The following is a 21,280-nucleotide window of genomic DNA, read 5'->3' as shown; positions in this document are numbered from 1 at the left end:
AAGAAGAGAGAAAAAATCCAGCTACATAGAAGTAATCATTCATGCGAACTGAAAGGTAATCCTTTCCCCAGGAGAAAAATGGCACACACATTAGAGGTGGTCAGTTGTCTGCTTCACAAAATCTTTCAAAGTCTCTCTTTTTTTTAACTGTTTTATTTGTATGCATCCCTCATTACTACAGGTCAAAACTTTCTTAATCCTTTTTTTTTTTTTAACTCTTGAACATTACCTATTCCCCCTTCAATATTCTACTAGATCAATTCTGTACTCAGCATTCTGTACTCATCTTTACTTTGTCATTATTTTTTTACCTCAATGCTGCTTATCAGTTCTAGATACTGAAGATCTCGCATTCTGGTGAACGCCTACTGAAACACAGGAAGAAATATATCAACAATATAATATCATGTATAGTAAATAATCAATCAGTTCCCAACATCTTGCAACTATTATGAATACTAAACAAAAATTATCTTAGAGACAGTTGGCAATCGCTAAGATTTACTGTATGTTCTATGCTCTTCGCCTTTAAAAAAAATGGAGTTTTTAACCTAATATCTGTCTGACTCTACTACATGCAAGATGAATTATGCAGATTTGAGTTATGGCGAAGAGGTTGAAAAGTAGCACCAGCACTATCCAAAACTCTACAACTTATTTGTGTTCAACTGGGAACAGAGGTAAAACTGGAACAGAGATAGCACTACAGCTGCACCACATCTGCAAAACAGCCCCACACCTTGTGCCACCAAAATATCGTTGGTGAGTTGCTAGAAATGATGGTTGCGTACGAGGGTATAAAGTGGTGGTTAAATAATATTATTTAATTTCATGTGTCAAAGTTGGATACTGTATATAACCTTTTTCAAACAGTAGGGCAGCATTAGACTTAATGTGGTGGGTAAGGACTAAACTCTAAAGAGTGAACAGAACAAGAGCAAGGCATAGATGGTCTATGGAGATTCTCAGTCATCCAGGTCATGGTTGTCCCAAATGTGGTTTTTTCCAAGAGGCAACGGGACTTTCTAGTTTTTCTTTGAAGATGTTTCACTTCTCATCCAAGAAGCTTCTTCGGATCTGATTAGATGGTGGGGAATGGAAGGGTTTATACTCCTTGCAGACAGCTGGTCATTTGCATTCTTTTAGAAAGAGGGGTCAAAGAGGCCATCTATGTCAAAACTGAACAGCCCTCTCTCAACAGAGCAGGAGGGATACAACATCATTTGCTGTATCTCCAGTCTACAACACAGTCCTTTCAACAGTTCCAAGAAGGCTCCATACCCATTTGCACCACTCAGTTGACCCTGATGACACAGATAAACCAGATGACCTTAGCGACCCGCTAAAAGAATGCAAATGACTAGCTGTCTGTAAGGAGTATAAATCCTTCCATTCCCCCACCATCCACCCAGAGCGGAAGAAGCTTCCTGGATGAGAAGCAAAATATCTTCAAAGAAAAACCAGAAAGTCCAGTTGCCTCTTGAAGAAAAAGCAGTTTTGGGACTGGAAGCAAAGAAAAAAAAAGTTTATTAAACCTATTCAAATAAACTGATTTTCTCCACAAATATTGAATCTCTTATCCTCAGAATATTGACACTGTTCTTTCCCTCCTCTATGCTACTTCCAGCACCACCACCACCACTTGGCACTGCTCATACATTGTTGGAAACCTGACATCTTGCAATCAGAATCGATGCAATGAAGGATGGAAGCGTGCCCCCCCACCCCATTTTCATCCTAATCAGCCAGTTTATATAGAAGGCCATGTATCTTTTCAAAAAAGGAGAAAGGAATTTAGGGTTTTGCAATTGCTGCTATTGTGACAAGGATGGGAAATATACACACATATATATATAAACACAGGCACAAACACACAAACAGATCATCTTCACTCCTGGTCAGAGCACCTGGACAAAAGACTGGCCAGATTCCAGAGTATATAGGAGAGGGATCAAAAGCAGGAAAATAACCAAAGGAAAGGAGGGGCTGTGTTTCTGTATAGCAATGTTCCCTGTAGCATAAGAGGTGTGGGGGGGGGGGAGAGAATTGTTCTGTTCTTTTAGATGGAGGTTGTGGCAAAGGTGTTGGGTGAATGTTCAGCATTTTTCACGGAGTGCTGCAGAGGGAAACTGAATGGAGGAGCTAAACTAGGAAGTTGTGGCAGGAAGCAAAACATAAATATGATTTCCTGAAAAAAGAAGGGACCCTAAATCCCTCTGCCTTTAAAAAAAATTAGATAGAAAAAAAATCTTGTCTTCTTCACCATACTTTCATTCTAAAATATATATATAGGTGAAACTCGAAAAAGTAGAATATAGTGCAAAAGTTCATTTATTTCAGTAATGCAACTTAAAAGGTGAAGCTAACATATGAGATAGACTCATTACATGCAAAGCGAGATAGTTCAAGCCTTGATTTGTCATAATTTTGATGATTATGGCTTACAGCTCATGAAAACCCCAAATTCACAATCTCAGAAAATTAGAATATTATGAAAAGGTTCAATATTCTAGGCTCAAAGTGTCCCACCCTAATCAGCTAATTAAGCCATAACTTAATGAGGTTAAAGGGTTAAAGTTGCCAAGGTTGGAAACCTCTGGTCTAGGCTTCCTTCCAGTCCTTCCAAGGGTTAATTGCAATAACAGACCTTATTAGTCCTTGGGTAATTGCCAGGCCGAGAGCTTCCAGTCGCAAAGCTGTAAATTAATTCCTGGCAAGAAGTCTCTGAAGCACGATAAGCAAATCTTCTGAAAGAAATACGAACTGTTGTCTCCTGCAACCACCACTCCCCTTTTGCTTCTATTTATTCCCCAACCAGGGAGTGGCCATTCACTCCCACGTGTGCCTTTCTTCCTGAGTTGGCTCCTGTTCCTCAGCTGTTCTCCTCTCCTGACAGCTCTGCACATAAGTGCATCTTATCTCCAACTCCGAAGGCAGCTGGGAAATGTCCAACGACCCTGGCTCTATTTCTGCTTCCAACGCAGAGCATCCATCAGAGCCTTCCCCAGACTCCAGGACTGGTCTGAGTTCCTCCCCAACCTCTGCCACCAGCTCCACTGGTGGCTGACGAGTCACAACAATTCTAGAAGTAAGGATGTGTATCTCAATTCACTTAAGTTCTTGCATTTTAAATAATAGGTAAAGGTAAAGGTTCCCCTCGCACATCTGTGCTAATCGTTCCCGACTCTAGGGGACGGTGCTCATCTCCGTTTCAAAGCCGAAGAGCCAGCGCTGTCCAAAGACGTCTCCGTGGTCATGTGGCCAGCATGACTAAACGCCAAAGGCGCATGGAGCACTGTTACCTTCCCACCAAGGTGGTCCCTATTTTTTCTACTTGCATTTTTTATGTGCTTTCAAACTGCTAGGTTGGCAGAAGCTGGGACAAGGGCCTCTGGTGGCTCAGACTGCTAAGACAGTCTGTTATTAACACAGCTGCTTGCAATTACTGCAGGTTCAAGTCCCACCAGGCCCAAGGTTGACTCAGCCTTCCATCCTTTATAAGGTAGGTAAAATGAGGACCCAGATTGTTGGGGGCAATAAGTTGACTTTGTATATATTATACAAATGGATGAAGACTATTGCTTAACATAGTGTAAGCCGCCCTGAGTCTTTGGAGAAGGGCGGGATATAAATGCAAATAAAAAAAAAAGTAATGGGAGCTCACCCCGTTACGCGACAAGCTCAGCGTCTTAGTCACGTGAGCCACCGCATCCCTTTTAAATAATACCTAGTGATAATTCCAAATACATTTTCTGAGCTTACCAAAGACTATTTAAGGAGAAAAACCAGTAATCAATAAATAATCATGTGCATGGTTCGAAGGGCATGTTATAGCAACTTTAATAAAGCTGAGCAGCCTAAGACTGAGCAGCGGCAATTGAAAACTCCTAGCAATATCACAATATTCAGTGTTGTGTAATAAATACCCTTTCCCAGCTATTTCAATGTTAATTAGAAAAACCAGCACAAAACTTAAAATTATTCTATCACATTCTAATAGTAGGAAGCAGCTGGGAAGTGTTCTTTCTCTCTTCAGGCATGTTTAGAATCCATGTACCTCTTTACCTGTACATGTAATGGAATGTGGAAAGGGGGGAAAGATACATTGCCTTGGAAACAGTCAGACAAGAGAGGCAGGAGCTCTGAGTGCTAAAACTTAGAAAAAGAAACTTAGGAAGGACCAGCCCTAATGAATCAAGCAGTTAAAAATGGTGGCATAAAATTTTGTATTTTCAGACTTGCAAGGTTGATGTCAGCCCTGCCGGGAAAACCAGAAAACAAACACGACTTAGATGAACTAAATCTATTTTACTGTAAGTCTACATTATCAGAATCTTGAACTGAAAGAGAACAAATTATAAATGCTTACCATGAAATGTTTAAATGTTTAAAATTAAATTTAGAAAAAATAATTTGTCATTCAAAAATTGACAATGCCTAATTCATAATGATTCAGTAGTACTTATCAATTAACAGAAATTAATGAAAATCCAAATGCACAAATTTTACCTTTTTGGCTGTTTCAAATTCAAGTCCTTCTAAAGCCTCCATAGCTAGTTCTTTCCAATCCGTATCAGTGACACCTAGACAAGCAATCTTATAGGCTTCTTTGAACATTTTTCTTTCCAAGTATTGATACATAGGTGCTGACTGCAAATTTTCATTTAAAATAAAATAAAATAAAATATTGAGATGTTACTTTTGTTTTCAAATATTAAGAGGCAAAATATCACATTCATATCAGATTATATGAGAATAAATGCGAAATGATTTTCTGCCCTTCCTGTTAGAAATGAAGAAGTAAATAAACATAAATAATGTGACAATCATTTCTTTTGCATATAAAATTATGTAACTCAACCAAAGCCTTCAATCAACTTAAGGAAATCAGTCTCTGTAGCACTAACTAGATCAATGACTACAAATATAAACTTGAAACATATTAGAATGCAAAGATTTATTTATTAAACAAATATATGTAGCCCCCCAACTTGCAAATAGGTGACTCGCGGCAGCTTACAACATTTGATGTAGTTTGTACATCATTGAAATTTTGGATGCATTATTTGAATGTCCATTTCTGCCAAGATTTAGGAATAGTAAATCATATTGTTTTATGTGTCTCATTAGATCAGGATATTTTTTTCTGGTCGCAATTTTCACTAAAAACATATTCCTGACAGCCGTTTCTTACAAACTGAGTTTTGTAGTAAAAAACTGAATATATTCCACAATGTTATCCCTTGGCGATTTTGTTCTTTTGCCAAACTATTCTTACAGATGGCAGTTTGTTTTCTTCTTCATACAAGCAACAGAATGTAATTACTCTATCCTCATTTACGGCAGCCTTTTAATGTTTAAAAATGATTCCCACATAATTATCCATTTTAATTTTCTCTTCCCTTACGGCCATGATGGTACCAATCCATAATTATAGCCATATTTTTTGCACTTACTGCCTTACTGTGCTTATCAAACACCCTATTATTCTTGTGCTATATCAAGTCCATTATTTAGGCAATAACAGGGAATTAATTTTATAATGTCTGACTATTATCTAATCTAATAAAGACTTGTTGTGTATATGTTCCAATGATAAAATTGCATCTGTTAATGGAATGAAATCTTTGTTCCTCCTTCACATGCCCAGAATCTGTTCCTGGTGTTTATGGTATAGGATGGTAGAAAGAGAGAGCAAATTGGCAGAATGAGAAGATATAAATGCAGCCCATTGCAATCAACATTTTTTTCTTGCCTCCTGCCTTCTCTTATTTCATCTGTACTGAATTTTACTATCTTCTATGTGATGATTTTATCTACGATTTGCAAAACTTAACATGGACCTAGTATTTTAGAACATTTTCTTCAATAAATAAATGAACAAGTACTGTACAATGTTTTTGACTCATTTTATAAATTGGTTTTCTTTATATTTTAAGATCTGTAGAAATAGGTCATATTTATGCAGACATATTTAAAATTCAAAAGGGGTCACAAACTTTTAAGCACCACTGTACATGCTTCTTCTCGTCTACAAATTATTCAAGGTTGCTGAATTTTATCAAATTTACCAAAATTAAGTTACATCCAAAAATGAGTGAACAGAATTCACTCAGAATTTATACAACAGGAGGCATCATATTCTCATATATTTCCACCTCCCTATCAAAACCCTTATGAAAGTTTTCCCAACTTTTTCAAACAGCTTATTGGGATATGCAGAAAGGAGAAAAATATTCCATCACTAAATGGCAGTAATAAATATAACCCAAGAGACTTGTGCAGACAGGATTTTTGGAACACAGAGACATATCTTTGTCTGTGACCGCTTAAAGCAGCTGTGCCTTTTTCCAGAATTGTGCTGCTCTCTAGAACTGCAATGCAATTCCAGGAAAAGATGTATTTCTTTTATAGAGTTGCAGATTAATGTCAGGTATATGGCCTGTATGTTCCATAGTGTTGTGGTCCACCAGCAGCCTGCGGAGCTAGCAGTGGAGTTGGACAGTGAGGGGGCTGGGGAGGACAATGGGTCAGTCCTGGAGTCAGGGAAGGCCCGGATGAGTGTTCTGTGTAAGAGGCAGGGCCATCTGGGAGCGATGTGCCGACTCCGGAGCCTCCAGAGGCGGACAGCAGAAAGGCAGAGGAACAGGAGGAGCCTGTTCCTAGTGCACGCATGCGAAGAGCTGCCAGAAGGCAAGAGCAGCTAAAGCAAAAAAGGATGACTCAGGAGTAAGACCAGGAGATGATTGGCCCCTCCCATAAGGCTTAAAAGAGCAGCAACAGCTCTTGGGCTCTTTGTAAGAAAGCAACATTCCTACAATTGTTTCTAGTCGGTAGCTCTTGTTTCTGAACTTTGTGGGGCTTTGCCAAGAAAAGCCTTTGGCAGGGTGCCAAAGAAGACAAAGATCTGTGATAAAGCCGTAGGACTTTTTCTGAAGGATTTGTTTTGGAATTAATTTGGACTAAACTGAGAATGAAGTAATTCTCAGATGTTCTAATAAAATATGTTTGTTTAGGACTGACTGTGTCTGGTAATAACTACTTGGGCCTAGGTCACAACACATGGCACCTGTCTGCCTTTGAATGTAAAATGCTGTGCAATCTTACAGCAGGTATCTTCATACACTTTAAAATTTTTCTAAACCTTTACTTCTGAGTCAGTGGTTTTGGGGTGAGGTACAAACTGTACGCTGATGATACGCAGCTGTACTTTTCCATCCCAGGCCACCCCAACGAAGCTATCAAGGCACTGTCCCGGTGTCTGGAAGCCGTACGGGTCTGGATGGGGAGAAACAGGCTCAAGCTCAATCCCTCCAAGACAGAGTGGCTGTGGATGCTGGCACCCTGGTACAGTCAGCTGCAGCCGCGGCTGACTGTTGGGGGCAAGTCATTGGCCCCGATGGAAAGGGTGCGCAACTTGGGCGTTCTCCTGGATGGGCGGTTGTCTTTCGAAGACCATTTGACAACCATATCCAGGAGAGCTTTTTATCAGGTTTCCCTGATTCGCCAGTTGCGCCCCTTCCTTGACCGGGATGCCCTATGCATGGTCACTCATGCTCTTGTTACCTCTCGCTTAGATTACTGCAATGCTCTCTACATGGGGCTCCCCTTGAAGAGCACCCGGAGGCTCCAGTTGGTTCAGAATGCAGCTGCGCGGGTGATAGAGGGAGCCACTCGTGGCTCCCATGTGACACCACTCCTGCACAGGCTGCACTGGCTACCTGTGGTCTTCCGGGTGCACTTCAAGGTGCTGGTTACTACCTTTAAAGCGCTCCATGGCTTAGGACCGGGTTACTTACGGGACCGCCTACTGCTACCGATTGCCTCTCACCGACCCGTGCGCTCCCACAGAGAGGGACTCCTCAGGGTGCCGTCCGCCAAACAATGTCGGCTGGCAGCCCCCAGGAGTAGGGCCTTCTCTGTGGGGGCTCCCACCCTCTGGAATGAACTTCCCCCAGGACTTCGCCAACTTCCGGACCTTTGAACCTTTTGCCGTGAGCTGAAGACATACTTATTCATCCGCGCAGGACTGGCATAGGGTTTTTAGTTTTTATTTGGTTTTAATTTTAGTGGGTTTTATTCTTTTAAAGATTTTAACTTGGGCCAAATCGAATAAGTTTTTTAAATAGTATTTTATTCTGTATTTATTATGTTTGTCTTGTTTTTATCTGGCTGTAAACCGCCCTGAGTCCTTTGGAAGAAGGGCGGTATAAAAGTTTGATTAAATAAATAAATAAATAAATAAATCAGTAATTTTTGCAAAGCAGTATCTTCAATAGAACCATTTTTAAGCCAAACCAATTTAAGCCAGATTCAATCCAAATCTTTCTTAAACCCTGTAATATCTCTTCGGTTTCTCTTTTTTTAAATAAAAGACAAGTAGAGGATAAGTGAAATCCAAATTCTATCTGGTCTAAGAATAACATCTTTGTATGTTTAAAGCAGCTACATTTGAAATATCTTCTTATCAGTTCTTATCAGTTGTTCATGGAAACAAAATATGCATTCCTATGTGGAGCAAAAGGTCCAGCAGAGGTGGCATTTTAACAAATACTAAATATGAGTATTAATCATTTAACATGAATTCATAGTTTCATGGAGTAAGTAAGATGTCTGGTTGAAATATTCATAACTAGGCATAATGCAGGTAGTCCTCATCTTACAACCACAATTGAGCCTAGAATTTCTGTTGCTAAGCGAAACATTTCTTAAGAGAACTTTGCTCCAGTTTATGACTTTTCTTGCCACAGTTGTTAAGTGAATCTCTGCAACTGTTAAGTTAGTAACGTGGTTGTTAAGTGAATCTGGCTTCCACATTAACTTTGCTTGTCAGAGGTTACAAAAGGAGATCATGTGACCTCAGGACACTGCAACTGTCATAAATATAAGTCAGGTGCCAAGTGTCTGAATTTTGATCACGTGACCACAGGGAATGCTGTAACGGTCAAAAGTGTTAAAAACAGTCATAAGTCCTTTTTTCAGTTCCATTGTAGCTTTGAACGGTCACTAAATGAACTGTTGTAAGTCGAGGACTACCTACGCAAAGATCTCTTTGCTCACTGTACCAGCTAGCTCTTATTTATTCAACAAGTCACAACACATGTAACTCTTAAGTTACCATAGCTCCCTGAAATAATCTGGACAAGCCAGAATCTCCAAAACAATTTTAATTATGAATGAAAATTCTTATTAAGCCCTGAGATGCTCATTGAACTGGGCAACAAATCATTACTGTTCCTATTAGATGATTAATTGATTCTCATATTTCCAGTCATGCCTAAAGAATTGTTCCGTTCACAATGTAAGTTTCTTGGAAACAAATAACATTTGTTACTGCCCTAAAATGTTTTAAGGCCTATTATCCAAACAAATCACTAAGCAAGAACGTGCAGAGAATCAGTACTTGACTGGGATTTCATCAGGACAAAAATAAGATTAGAGAGAATAAAATATTAAGTCATTTAACTTTCTAGGGCTCAATTTTTAAAACATAAAATAGTGCAGAAAAAGTGGTAAGTAGAAAGAACAGCATTGGATTATCAAATAAGGAATGTAATAAAAAGTTTTTGCCTACTTGGTAGTCTCACGTAATGTTTTTTTTTAACTCAATGGCAGGAAAATTGAACACATCACATTCAACTTTCTCCCCCAAACATACTACTATAGGCATGAGTCATATGAGAAAAAAAGCAAATAAATTAGTAAAACATTAATTCCAGAAAATGTCTAATTTAGAAATGTTTTAGGAATGTTAGACAAAATAACAGTCATGTTAACAGTGCAGAGATGAAATGAATGAGGTAACATTACCTGGGGAACTTCAACAGCAGTCATAGAAAAAACATGAAGGCAAAAAATTTTGGAGCCATTGTATCCCACTACAAATCCTTGAAGTTTTTGCTGATGGACAGGAAAATTACTAGCTTTGATATTGAGATATCCACCTCCAGAAAAACAAAGCATGTCCTCACACTGTGTGTTCCAAGCCACACTGTTAGCATTGGGTTCCTAATGAGACCGTTAAACAAAATATTAATTAAGTAATAAACATATTTTTAAAGAAACAGAATTTAAAGCAACCTCCCCCAATTTGCTACACTAATATATCTAGCAGATCACGGTTAGCAAATACCCTGTTTCCCCGAAAATAAGACATCCCCTGATAGTAAGCACAATTGGGCTTTTGAGCACATGTGCTAAAATAAGCCCCCCCCCGAAAATATTTAAATGCAGAGCTGGAAATTAGATAAGATGACAAGAGGAGCCCCATCTTGTTCCATGCGCCCCAAAATAATAAGACCTCCCCAGAAATAAGGCCAAGCGCTTTTTTCAAGGTTCAAAAAAATATAAGACAGGATCTTATTTTCGGGAAAATACATTATGATTAACATATGCAATAGAGCCTAAAATATTTCAGGGTTTTTAATATTTCAGAGTATTTTTTAAGTTTTGTATTGGAAAACAAAATATTTTTGGTCAACTAGATTCTAAAAAGACAAAAAAAAAACTTATTTGCAGTAATAAAATTTACTTGGCTAAAACACCAGTGAAATGAAGAGTAGGCATAAAAAGCACTATTTCCATGTCAAGGGGATTGATGTCTTTATTATATTATCAATTGTTTTGATTTGTCAGAAAAATACACCGCTTCAAAATTAGAACTGCATGATGTTTGATTATATCATTTCTAAAATACATATATTCTGCATAGGAGATCATTAGAAATGGAACCTGAACATCTGCCACGAGGGCAATCCAATCATGATTAATTCCTCCCATCGCTCAATAAAAGCTGGAATATGAGAAACAGATATTTGTATTATCATGTGACAATGTCCGATGACCAAATTCAGAATACTAGAATATCTTTGGGGAACATATAGAAATAATTCTTTAGAAACTGCAATTTAATTTGAAGATTCTTCAGCAAGTTGTATTTGCCACTAGAAAGTCCACTTTCAAGTGAAAGCATCCTGAGTGAAATTATGAAGGTCTTGCAGACATACAGGCTTGTCTGTAGGGAGTAAATGTATAATGAAGCAATATTGAGAAACTTCTTGAAAGGCAATGCCCAATACAGAACACTGGATTGAAAGCTAAGGTTGTTATGGCCTATTTGAAAAGGCAGGCATTCCATTCTGCTTACTCTCTAGAAATCTACTATTTTGCATGAATGTCATCCAAACTGAGGGGCCCTTGGGGCTCTCTGAGCTTGGTTGTTTTCTTGCAGATGCTTCATTACCCAAACTAGGTAACAGTGCTAATCTTCATGTCTATGGAGCTTCTCAGTCATCCAGGTCATGGTTGTCCCAAAGGTGCTGGAGGAAGTTAGTACTCACCCCTCTCCTAGAAGAATGAAATATTTTGGAGGATATTGAATAGGGCAGAGTATTGTGTTTCCCTGGATAAGAAATAGAGAACCTTGTTTTAAAGACAAAGCAGTTTCCTGCCTCACACCTTTGTCAATGGGCCATTAAGGCCTCAGCCAAGCTCACTCATTCCCCCCAACTTTGTCAATGGACCATCATCTGCAACACAATAGGACGCATCTAGCAACAGAAACTCACCACATGGCAAGGCTCAAGCAAGCTTGAGAGACAACCTACAAAGTTAGCTAAGACCCCTAGACCACCTGGGAGTCTGACAACCAATCAGGGTACATTTCTTATACACGAACAGGAAACACCAAGGTGGGGCCCCACAGTATAAACTCAGGCACTCAGCATCTTGTCTCTCTCTTCGCCTTTTCTTCTCTCCTTCTCTTTTCCTCTCTGGTTCTTCACCCAACACCTTGAAACATGTGATCACCTTTTCTACTCAGGAACGCAAGCCATGCGCTCCTGTTCAGGAACTCAAGCTATGTGATTCCTGTCCACCATTAAACCATCTTTCCAGCAGTCTCCATGTTTCCAGTGTCTTTTTCCCCACTTGGAACTGAACCCAGATGGACATTTCTTCCAACAGTGCTTTTTCAAGAGGAAACTTGACTTTTGCTTTTTTTTTAAAGATGTTTTGCTTCTCATTCAAGAAGCGTCTTTTTCTGAGCTTCTTCAGAAAGCTTCTTTAGAAAGCTTCTCCAGAAAGTCCAGTTGCCTCTTGAAAAAGCACCCTTCCAAACTCTTTTGTACATCTTTGGCATGGGTTGTTTTTGAAGAAAGTATAATGTCATTATCTTTACTTGACCCTGACATACGGTTCTGTTTAGATTAGTCATTGTGGGTCATTTCACAAAGAAATGCTTGTAGTGCAGGATCTCCAAAAACCAGAGCCACAACAACAGCAATGAGAATGTCTGAGGACCTTTTGATGTTCCTTAGAACTGAAGAGAGTAAAGGAAGTCATAAAGAAGATCTGGGATGATGTTATATCAGATTCATTAATAACCATATATCCGTGAACTCTTCTAGGGACCCACTACAGATACATGGAAATCTATAGGAAACTTTCCTGAGAGGAAAGTTTCTATTCAACAACAATTCAGCTTTAGGATGTAATTTCTTTCTTCAGCCTGACAGAAAAAAATCAGCAGGCTGCATACTTTCTAGGAAGAAACTGGTTTTACAACTAATTTCTAAAAGATAGGTTAAGGCTTATTTGCTGAGGGTTTGTTTTTTTTTTTGCCCAGAATCTGGAGGATGGGATTGTAGGAATCTGACTCTCAGTTTTATGACCCTATTTCCTGCAGGTATTTGGAAGTTTGTCACTTAGATATGAACAAAGAAAAAGAGTCTCCTAAATGCCTACTTTTAGTTTTATTTGAATCACAACCCCATGTGAGAGGTTTTCTGAGGACATGCATTCTTGGAAAGTGCCCCAGAGCCTGTGAAGAATCCAGAAAGCTATTGTAGTCTCATCTCATTGAGATTTCTTTTTTTCTTTTCTTTTCTTTTTTTTGCATATGCTGCTAGTTGAAGGAATTCAGTGACAGATTCATCCAAAGAATTGACAGGAATTGCCCTGTACTGCTTAGGATATTTTCCCTAAGAAGCAATGACCTCTTATTTTAACTTCTTTGTGTAATGAAAAGAGACTTCAGTCTATTATGGTAGTGTCAGCTTTGTTCTGCTCTAACAATGGATTGGCTAATTCAATGAAAGCTGCCTGTTTAATCATCTGAAGCCTAGAAGGAAGCCTTGGGAGATCAGTAATAAGTAGAATGAGAAAAGACAAAAGTTTTCTTTAGTAGACTTAAATTGTGCCCATTATTTCCTGCTAAATAGCACCACCTTCTGGCCACACATTGGATCGAAGAACCTCCTGGCCTCCAAATCGTATTTAATACAAAAACTGTGGAAAAACTGTCAGACTAAGCAGCCCTGTTTTGCATTCCGACTCAAACGGTCATCCTGAATAGTCCCAGAAGAGCTACCTAACAACTGCTGCACATTTGAAGTTATTCTTAAGAATAGAATAGAATAGAATTTTTATTGGCCAAGTGTGATTGGACACACAAGGAATTTGTCTTGGTGCATATGCTCTCAGTGTACATAAAAGAAAAGATACGTTCATCAAGGTACAACATTTACAACACAATTGATGATCAATATATCAATATAAATCATAAGGATTGCCAGCAACAAGTTATAGTCATACAGTCATAAGTGGAAAGAGATTGGTGATGGGAACTATGAAACGATTAATAGTAGTGCAGATTCAGTAAATAGTCTGACAGTGTTGAGGGAATTAACAGCAGTACCTGCCTGCACAAATAAATGGCAGAAAAGCCTCCATTTATTGATGCTAAATTTGGTTCAGAGAATTGTCACTGCAGCACAGCCAAAACACCTGATGCTGAACAATAGTAATGGGCAAATTACAGCTGGAACTTTTAGTTGTTGCTACGTAAGATCTTGTTTGGGGGGTGGGTGAGTATCCCTGATATTCTGTTGTACCATGCAGCTAACTTTCTTTTTGCTTCCAGGCTTCAAATTAAGCTACTTCTCCTGTGAAACCATTAATAAACCTAGTGAATGAAAGAAGTGGGATACAGTGGGTTGTTGTTTTTTAAAGCAGAAAACAGCAAACAGCAGAAACAAACTTTTTCCCTGGGAAGAGAAGGCTATTTTAAAAAGTGAGACTTAATAGCAAGGTATCAGGGCAAGAAAAGTTATTTCAATCAAGTAAGAAGCAGGTGAGACAGGACAAATTCTGACCTGGAAAAAGACACAGAATGATAGCTAAAGAACCAGCTCTGCAAAAGCAGACCACAATTCCAGCTTTATTTGCATGCCAAAAAAGGTAAACCACCATGGTATGCTCCTTACAACAATTGGAAAATATGTTAAAAATAAGTATTCAAAATCCTAGTCATAATAATCAAATATACACATAGACAATCTGGATGCATAAGGTTCCATTTTTCTCTCTCTGTTCAACTGATGCAGCATCTCTTACACAGTTAGTGGTTCTTTTAAACATTTACTTTTCTGAAGGATCCAATCTTGGTCATCAGAACCAGAGGTTTAGCCTTCTGAACTTTCAGACTCATGCTGTAGCCCTTCTTTAGTGAACTTCTCTCACCAAAATGTGTCTTTTTTTGCTTTACTTTTCTTCCCACAAAAAGTAATTTTCCAGGGTTTAGTTTCTCAATATTGGAATTTGGTTCAGATTTATTTCCTTAAATAGTCAAATTCTTGTTTTCTGGAAAAGTCTGATTTATAAATAGATACCAATCCCATTCAGAGTGAAATTACAGGACAGCTGAAAGATACTTGAGCTCTTCTTTTTTCTTTGCCTGCTGCTAGTGTAAAATCTCATGTCTGAAAGGTTTTTGCCTCTGATGGACATAATTGGTGCAATATCTTTTGGTGTGAATACATAAATTAGCAGAGGTAACTGTCAAACTATCAATCAATAGCCCTATTTGTAACCCATTTATCAGGGTGGTGGGAGATATCCAAGATCAGATATTGTCAATGGTGTGTGAAACTCACTGGTGGGTAAAAATGTTTTGGCAAGCAAAAAAGGAACAAGAGCCAAATGGCTCCTTTCTCACTGTTTTAGGAAAAAAATTCTTTGAAATTCAAGGTGACTTATGAATATATAAAAACATTTACCTGAAATAGTAATTCTTTGGTGTTGATATCATAGACCAGACAGGTATCATTTTCATCAACTACTGCCAGTTTGTTTCGAGATGCACTCATATCCAGGCAACGCACGGCTGTCGATTGTTTTAGCAAAACAATTGCAAAAGGATTGTCCACAAAGATCTTGAGAATCTGAATATAATTACATCCTGAGAGTTAATAAAGCCCATATTGGAAAACTGAAGTTCTCATATACTAGTCAGATGAAATGATTTTATGGAATCCAGACCCCTGGGAATAATCATTCAGACAAATTAGACAAATTGTTTCTGCCTCTTTATACATGATTATATGTAAAAGACATGGGGACAAATAATGGTTGACTGAGAGGACAATCGTAGAGCCTATTTTATTAAAAAAACAGAAGCAACGTTTAACTCTGTGGTCCTTTTCAAATATATTAAACCAGAATTTAAAAATATAGACCCTATAAATATAGGGTCATATAGCCCATAAAATATACTGTTCTTCTGATTAATTTTGTTAAATTCATAAATAATCCTTGGTGCTACACCCTGTTCATCAGAAACACAGAAAACTGATGGCAGAATAAAACCTAGTGATCTGCCCTTTTGAGTGTTTTTTGTTTTAATTTATGTTAAAAAAGCTGTTAAAAAAGCCAACACAGTTCTGGGCTGCATAAACAGAGGGATAGAATCAAGATCACGTGAAGTGCTAGTACCACTTTATAATGCCTTGGTAAGGCCACACTTGGAATATTGCATCCAGTTTTGGTCGCCACGATGTAAAAAAGATGTTGAGACTCTAGAAAGAGTGCAGAGAAGAGCAACAAAGATGATTAGGGGACTGGAGGATAAAACATATGAAGAACGGTTGCAGGAACTGGGTATGTCTAGTTTAACAAAAAGAAGGACTAGGGGAGACATGATAGCAGTGTTCCAATATCTCAGGGGCTGCCACAGAGAAGTGGGAGTTGGGCTGTTCTCCAGAGCACCTGAGGGTAGAACAAGAAGCAATGGGTGGAAACTGATCAAGGAAAGAAGCAACTTAGAACTAAGGAGAAATTTCCTGACAGTTAGAACAATTAATAAGTGGAACGACTTGCCTGCAGAAGTTGTGAATGCTCCAACACTGGAAATTTTTAAGAAAATGTTGGATAACCATCTGACTGAGATGGTGTAGGGTTTCCTGCCTGGGCAGGGGGTTGGACTAGAAGGCCTCCAAGGTCCCTTCCAACTCTGATGTTATATATGTATTTATTATTTTTAATTTATTTTTGATTTTATTTGTTTATTTTGATCAGATGATGGAAATGTATTTATCCCAAGCAGGTTTAAACTCAGTTACTGATGTCTGATCCACTAACCTCACTGGTTCCAAGTTATTTCCAAGCTTCCACTACTCTTTCTGTGAATTTTCCAGTTTATACCAAGTGTGTATTCAGTATCTATCCCAGTTTGAGAGGATATAGCAAAAGTACGTTGCCTTGTGTTGTCACCTTTAGGTCTGGATTTTGGCTGTGGTAAATGTACCAAAATCAACTAGCATTGCTTTTGCTATTGGAAAGTAAACTGCATGTGGCACATGTATGACTAAAAATAGAAACCTAATTTGGGCCATCAACTGAGCAAATTGGGCCAACAATTTTTGAATCAAAATACCTCAAATGGGCTAATTTAGAGACTGTGTCCAAAATCTGGGACACATGATTCCCATGGAAATGAAATTTGGGAAACTTGTAGCTATTTTGCACTTCCATGGTCGGCTGTGGTCATGTGATGTCATTTACAGTGTTCTCTGAAAGTTTCCCACAAGGCAATGTGTAAGCTGAGAGGGAAGATTGCAAGTTGGTCAGGTAGCTCTTCCTCACCTACACAACCACCATATTTCCTCTGTGCTTGTGCCATGCCAGCCACTCACATCTTTGTACACCCTCCCTGACCCATGCTGCATCCTTGTGAGTTCTTCCCAACCCTTGTAGAGGTTCTCACACATCTTTCTCAACCTGAATATCACCTGTTACGCATCTTCTCTGACCCCTGCAGCACTTTTTATGCACTGTAAAAAAAGAATGCTGAACTTCTGTATGAAAAAGTATTAATCTCCCCAAAAACATATATAGGGAAAAAGAAAGTGGCAGCTCCTTGGAATAGAATTTAAAATATAATACAGAATGTGAGCGTAGTATGTGGAATTACACTAAGCTTAAAAGAACGGGATGAACAAGACTGTGGATGCAGAAAAATGCCTGTTAGAGAGTGCAGTGAGTAAATGATGTCTATCTGTGTGTATGCATAATGTATCACCTCAGAACTGAAGCCAGCCCCTACTTTTCTGGTTTTTCTAGAAGAATATTAAGACTTGGCTCTGCCAATTAGCAAAGGGGATCTAACAGTGTGATGCAACCCTGGGGCTGACTGGTGGCTTAAGGGCACTCTAAGAGAGCAAAGAATAGTTAACATTAAAAGAGGTAAAGAAAATACAGAACGATTTTGATGGAAATAAAAAAAACGTTTTGAAAATGGGTAAAATAGGCTAAGCAAATAACATTCAGCATAGTGAATGGAATAAAAATAAGGGTGAGGTAATTATTTGGGTGAAGTAAGGGAATGCCAGGAGGAATATTTCAGAGAGCTATATGGGAATTATAATAATGCTATGTGAATGCTACAAAACTTTGTGTCTACAAAAAAAATAACAATAAAATAACTATACATTCTATAAGGTGAAAAAGGTGAAAAAAATTAATTCTGCAAATGTAGATGGTATCATTTGAGAAATATTAAAATCTAGGTGCTGTTTGTTTATGGAATAGCTTAAAGTGTATACAAAGACGGCATCATGTCTGACGATCGGAAGAATGTTGTTATTGTTTTATTGTGTAAAGAGAAAGATAGCAATAATGACTGTAAAGGCTGTAGGAGATTTAATTTGTTACATATGCCGAGATGAGCGATTTCAAGAATTATGACTAAAAGGTTGCAATTAGGAAAAAATCAGAAGGGCAATGCGGCTTTATGCCAGGCACAGTGCAGTGCAATGTGCAGGCTGTATTTTTGCTCTTCAGAAAGTAGAAATATATGACTATGAGAAAAAAAATACTGAATATTTGTTGCTTTAGAGAAGCATATGGTAAAAATGAATAGAAAGTTGGAATTGTTTTGCACAATTATGAAGGTTGGTTGATGACTACTATAAGAATGGAAGTCAATATATGAAAATGAATGAATGAACCTGAATGTATATGCAACTCTAAAGCAGTATCTATACACAATAGAATGGTTTGGAAGTGATTTATCTCTATTTCTTTTTTCTTACCTATTCCTTGAATTCCTTTGGCTTCCCATAGGTTTTTATTAATTTTCTATGGTGTGCATAATGTTGCTTACCACAAAAGAGAATAGTGTGATGGATATGTGTATATGTACAGAATAACAACTATCAACCTTACTTTTCATGAAGGAAAATGGCTACAAAATGTCTTTGATTATCTATAATATTCTTTCAAATTCTCTTATTTTCTATAGTCTAACAGCATCTGAATCATCACTACAAGAAAAAAAAAAGCTTGTGCTTTATCAGAAAACCTCACCTGACCATTCTTTAAACCCACTAAAAGGCCTTCTCTGCCTGGAGGTCCTCCAATTACTTTTATATATCGAATGAGAGATTCCATCACCCATTCCCGTTCTTTTGTACCGCTGAAAGAAAGACACTGGAGTCTCTTCTCCTAAAAAGGGGGGAAATATATATACATATTCTGCTGGAAAGTTTTCATATATCTTAGCTTGACAATGATGTACATTTACCAGAACTTTTTTATTATATTTCCATGTACAGACATAAACAAATGGAAAATATTTTATATACCAAACAAGTCTAATTTCCTACCAACATTCATGTCTGTTGTTTATAACCACTCTTTACAGGTTAATAGCCAAGAGCGCATTAATAAAATATAGCTGCTCAGAAAAGTCGCCAACTATTAAGAAATCTAAATAAAACTGCTATCAATTACTTTTTATTATACTTTCTAGAATATTTTACTCAACATTTCAGAGTTTCAGTAACTTCTTTCTAAAATGCCAACTACATTATTAAGTAATGCTATGCCAAAACAAGGATAGGTGATTTATTGGAACCAATTTATTTCAATTATCGAATGACAGTGAGTATATGTTGTAAGAACTCGGGAAATCCATTCCCCATGGAGAAAATGGTGCTACTTGTAGGAATTTCTAAATTCAGTCTTTAGCTAATGCCAGCAGAGTTGAGAATTATGCTCACATTACTGTGACAGGAATGATAATGAGGAATGCAGACCTCTAAAATAGCCCCTCCCAACCTAGATGACACAGTTCAGGGCCCAGAATTCACAACCAGAACCATGCTGTCTACAGAATTGGAGAAAATTCTGCTCTAATAGTTACTCTAATACAGAGGTCTTCAAACTTGGCATCTTTAAGACTTGAAGTCTTAAAGTCTGAAATCTACAAGTCCCAGAATTCTCCAGCCAGCAACGCTGGCTGGAGAATTCATTCCTGACATGAATTCTGCAAACAGGTCAAAAATGAATCTGCATCTGATGTAGCAGTTACCTCTGTTGGCCCACCCTTGTTATATGAAACACCTTCAACTGGGAACCTTTTTCTTAATCTTTCTTAGTGCAGTACTAGAAAACGTAATTTCATTTTTAGAAATTATTTTATTTTTAGCCGTAATGATCAGTTACCTACCTGGCATAAGATAATGTGTTCAGAACACACAACTAGTAAGTTACATTCAAATTTTTTTGCTATCTTTTCCTTCACTCGGTAGTGCATGTCTGATGAATCATCGGAATACAGTTCAAAAATTTGGATTTTCTCTGGTAATTGGATTGCTAATCTGTTCTTGTAGATTGCTATTTTCTTTACAAGCTCTCGGTTTTTTATTCTAACTGTGGAAAAATAAGTTTAAATTAAACTATGTTTCTTTTGTATTATTGCAAACCACCTAGAGTCATTACATGACATAGGTGGCCATATTATTCCAAACATCCATATTTATTAAGACCACTGAACTCCAAGAAGACTCTGGGTAACATACATTAAGTCCAATGCATAGTTTAAAAATACATTAAAAACCATTTAATTACCTGGACCAAAACAGCCTTTCCAAACATGTAAAACAACAGGAGCGCCTTAATCATCCCAATATTTAATTAAGGGTAAACATCTTTATTAGCTCAAATGGATTCTGAGGACTGCATGTAATCTTCACTGTACAACCATAACTGAGCCCATAATTATGGTCGTTAAGTTGTTGCAGTCGTAAGTCAAGGCACCCACGCAACTGGAAATGATTTTACAGATTTTTTTGTGCAGTTGTTAATTAAATGCTGCAGTCCTTAAGCAAAATTCTCTCCCTCTCTCATCCCAAGCTATCTTACACTAAGCATAGGGATAAAGTAGGAAGAAAGAGTGCGATACATACTGCAATTTCTGGCAAGATATAAATTAAATAAAAAAAATACGAATAAATCCTATTCTACAACATAGCTACACCTTTCTTGCTGTTCACAGAAATGTACATAACCATTTATATTTATACAATTAACATAATAAAACAATTAATGAACGATCACCAAGGGCAACAACAAAGTCAAAATACCAGCGACATCAATATATTTTTGACTGCTAACAAAAGGCCATCAAACATGTTGTCATCACAACATCCCCATATCAAAACTTCTACACAAAGCAGTTCTGAAGACACAATAAGTGTTCATGGCAAAAAGGCAAAGCCATCTCTCCACTGTAAAGATATATTGCCTAGTTCAATTTACAGACAAATATTATTTACTGGAGCAGGGAAGAAATGGCCCCTGGGTTATCTGAAAACATAATTCAATACTACCTTTTTGTTCAGTGATAAGATGTTGGACAATAACATCTGTCATGCTGTCTCTGTAAGCGTAGCGATCCTTATAAAGGCCATGGACCGTGCTGAAAATCAGCTGATATAGTGAAATGGTTCCATCCTGGGTTCCTACTGCCTGAGGAGAAAGGAATTAACTAAATTCAGGTGACTATTTACCTAAATGATCATGAACTAGAAATGTAGATTAAAAAGGGATTGAAGTTTTGGCTGGAATTTTGAATTATTCTAATTCCTACACTTAGAAAATGTGTATCGAGGGAAATTCTCTTCCCTTTGCATGCATAAGATTTTGGCCTGTCTCTTTTCCC

General features: G+C 37.8%; 1 protein-coding gene and 1 long non-coding RNA gene across 3 annotated transcripts in view; one reads left to right on the top strand and one right to left on the bottom strand.

The window, feature by feature from the left end:
• The window catches only part of IFT122 (intraflagellar transport 122), a 77,574-nt gene that overhangs the window by 43,189 nt on the left and 13,105 nt on the right, over positions 1-21,280 (bottom strand). For both annotated transcript variants that reach the window (XM_058168437.1, XM_058168438.1), the window contains 7 exons: positions 20,949-21,087; positions 19,787-19,989; positions 18,643-18,780; positions 15,057-15,221; positions 9,811-10,008; positions 4,510-4,650; positions 312-365 (listed from right to left, as the gene is read on the bottom strand). In XM_058168437.1, the coding sequence (XP_058024420.1) occupies positions 312-365; positions 4,510-4,650; positions 9,811-10,008; positions 15,057-15,221; positions 18,643-18,780; positions 19,787-19,989; positions 20,949-21,087 (1,038 nt within the window). The remainder of the gene's footprint in view (positions 1-311; positions 366-4,509; positions 4,651-9,810; positions 10,009-15,056; positions 15,222-18,642; positions 18,781-19,786; positions 19,990-20,948; positions 21,088-21,280) is intronic.
• On the top strand, positions 597-5,837 carry LOC131190909 (uncharacterized). Its single transcript, XR_009153362.1, has 4 exons — positions 597-762; positions 2,897-3,088; positions 4,237-4,313; positions 5,651-5,837. It is a non-coding gene; the product is annotated as an uncharacterized LOC131190909 (long non-coding RNA).

The sequence above is a fragment of the Ahaetulla prasina genome, chromosome 2, assembly GCF_028640845.1.
Source record: "Ahaetulla prasina isolate Xishuangbanna chromosome 2, ASM2864084v1, whole genome shotgun sequence".
Lineage (NCBI taxonomy): Eukaryota > Metazoa > Chordata > Lepidosauria > Squamata > Colubridae > Ahaetulla > Ahaetulla prasina.
Note: the sequence above shows the minus strand (reverse complement) of the source record. Positions and strands in the feature narration are given on the sequence as shown.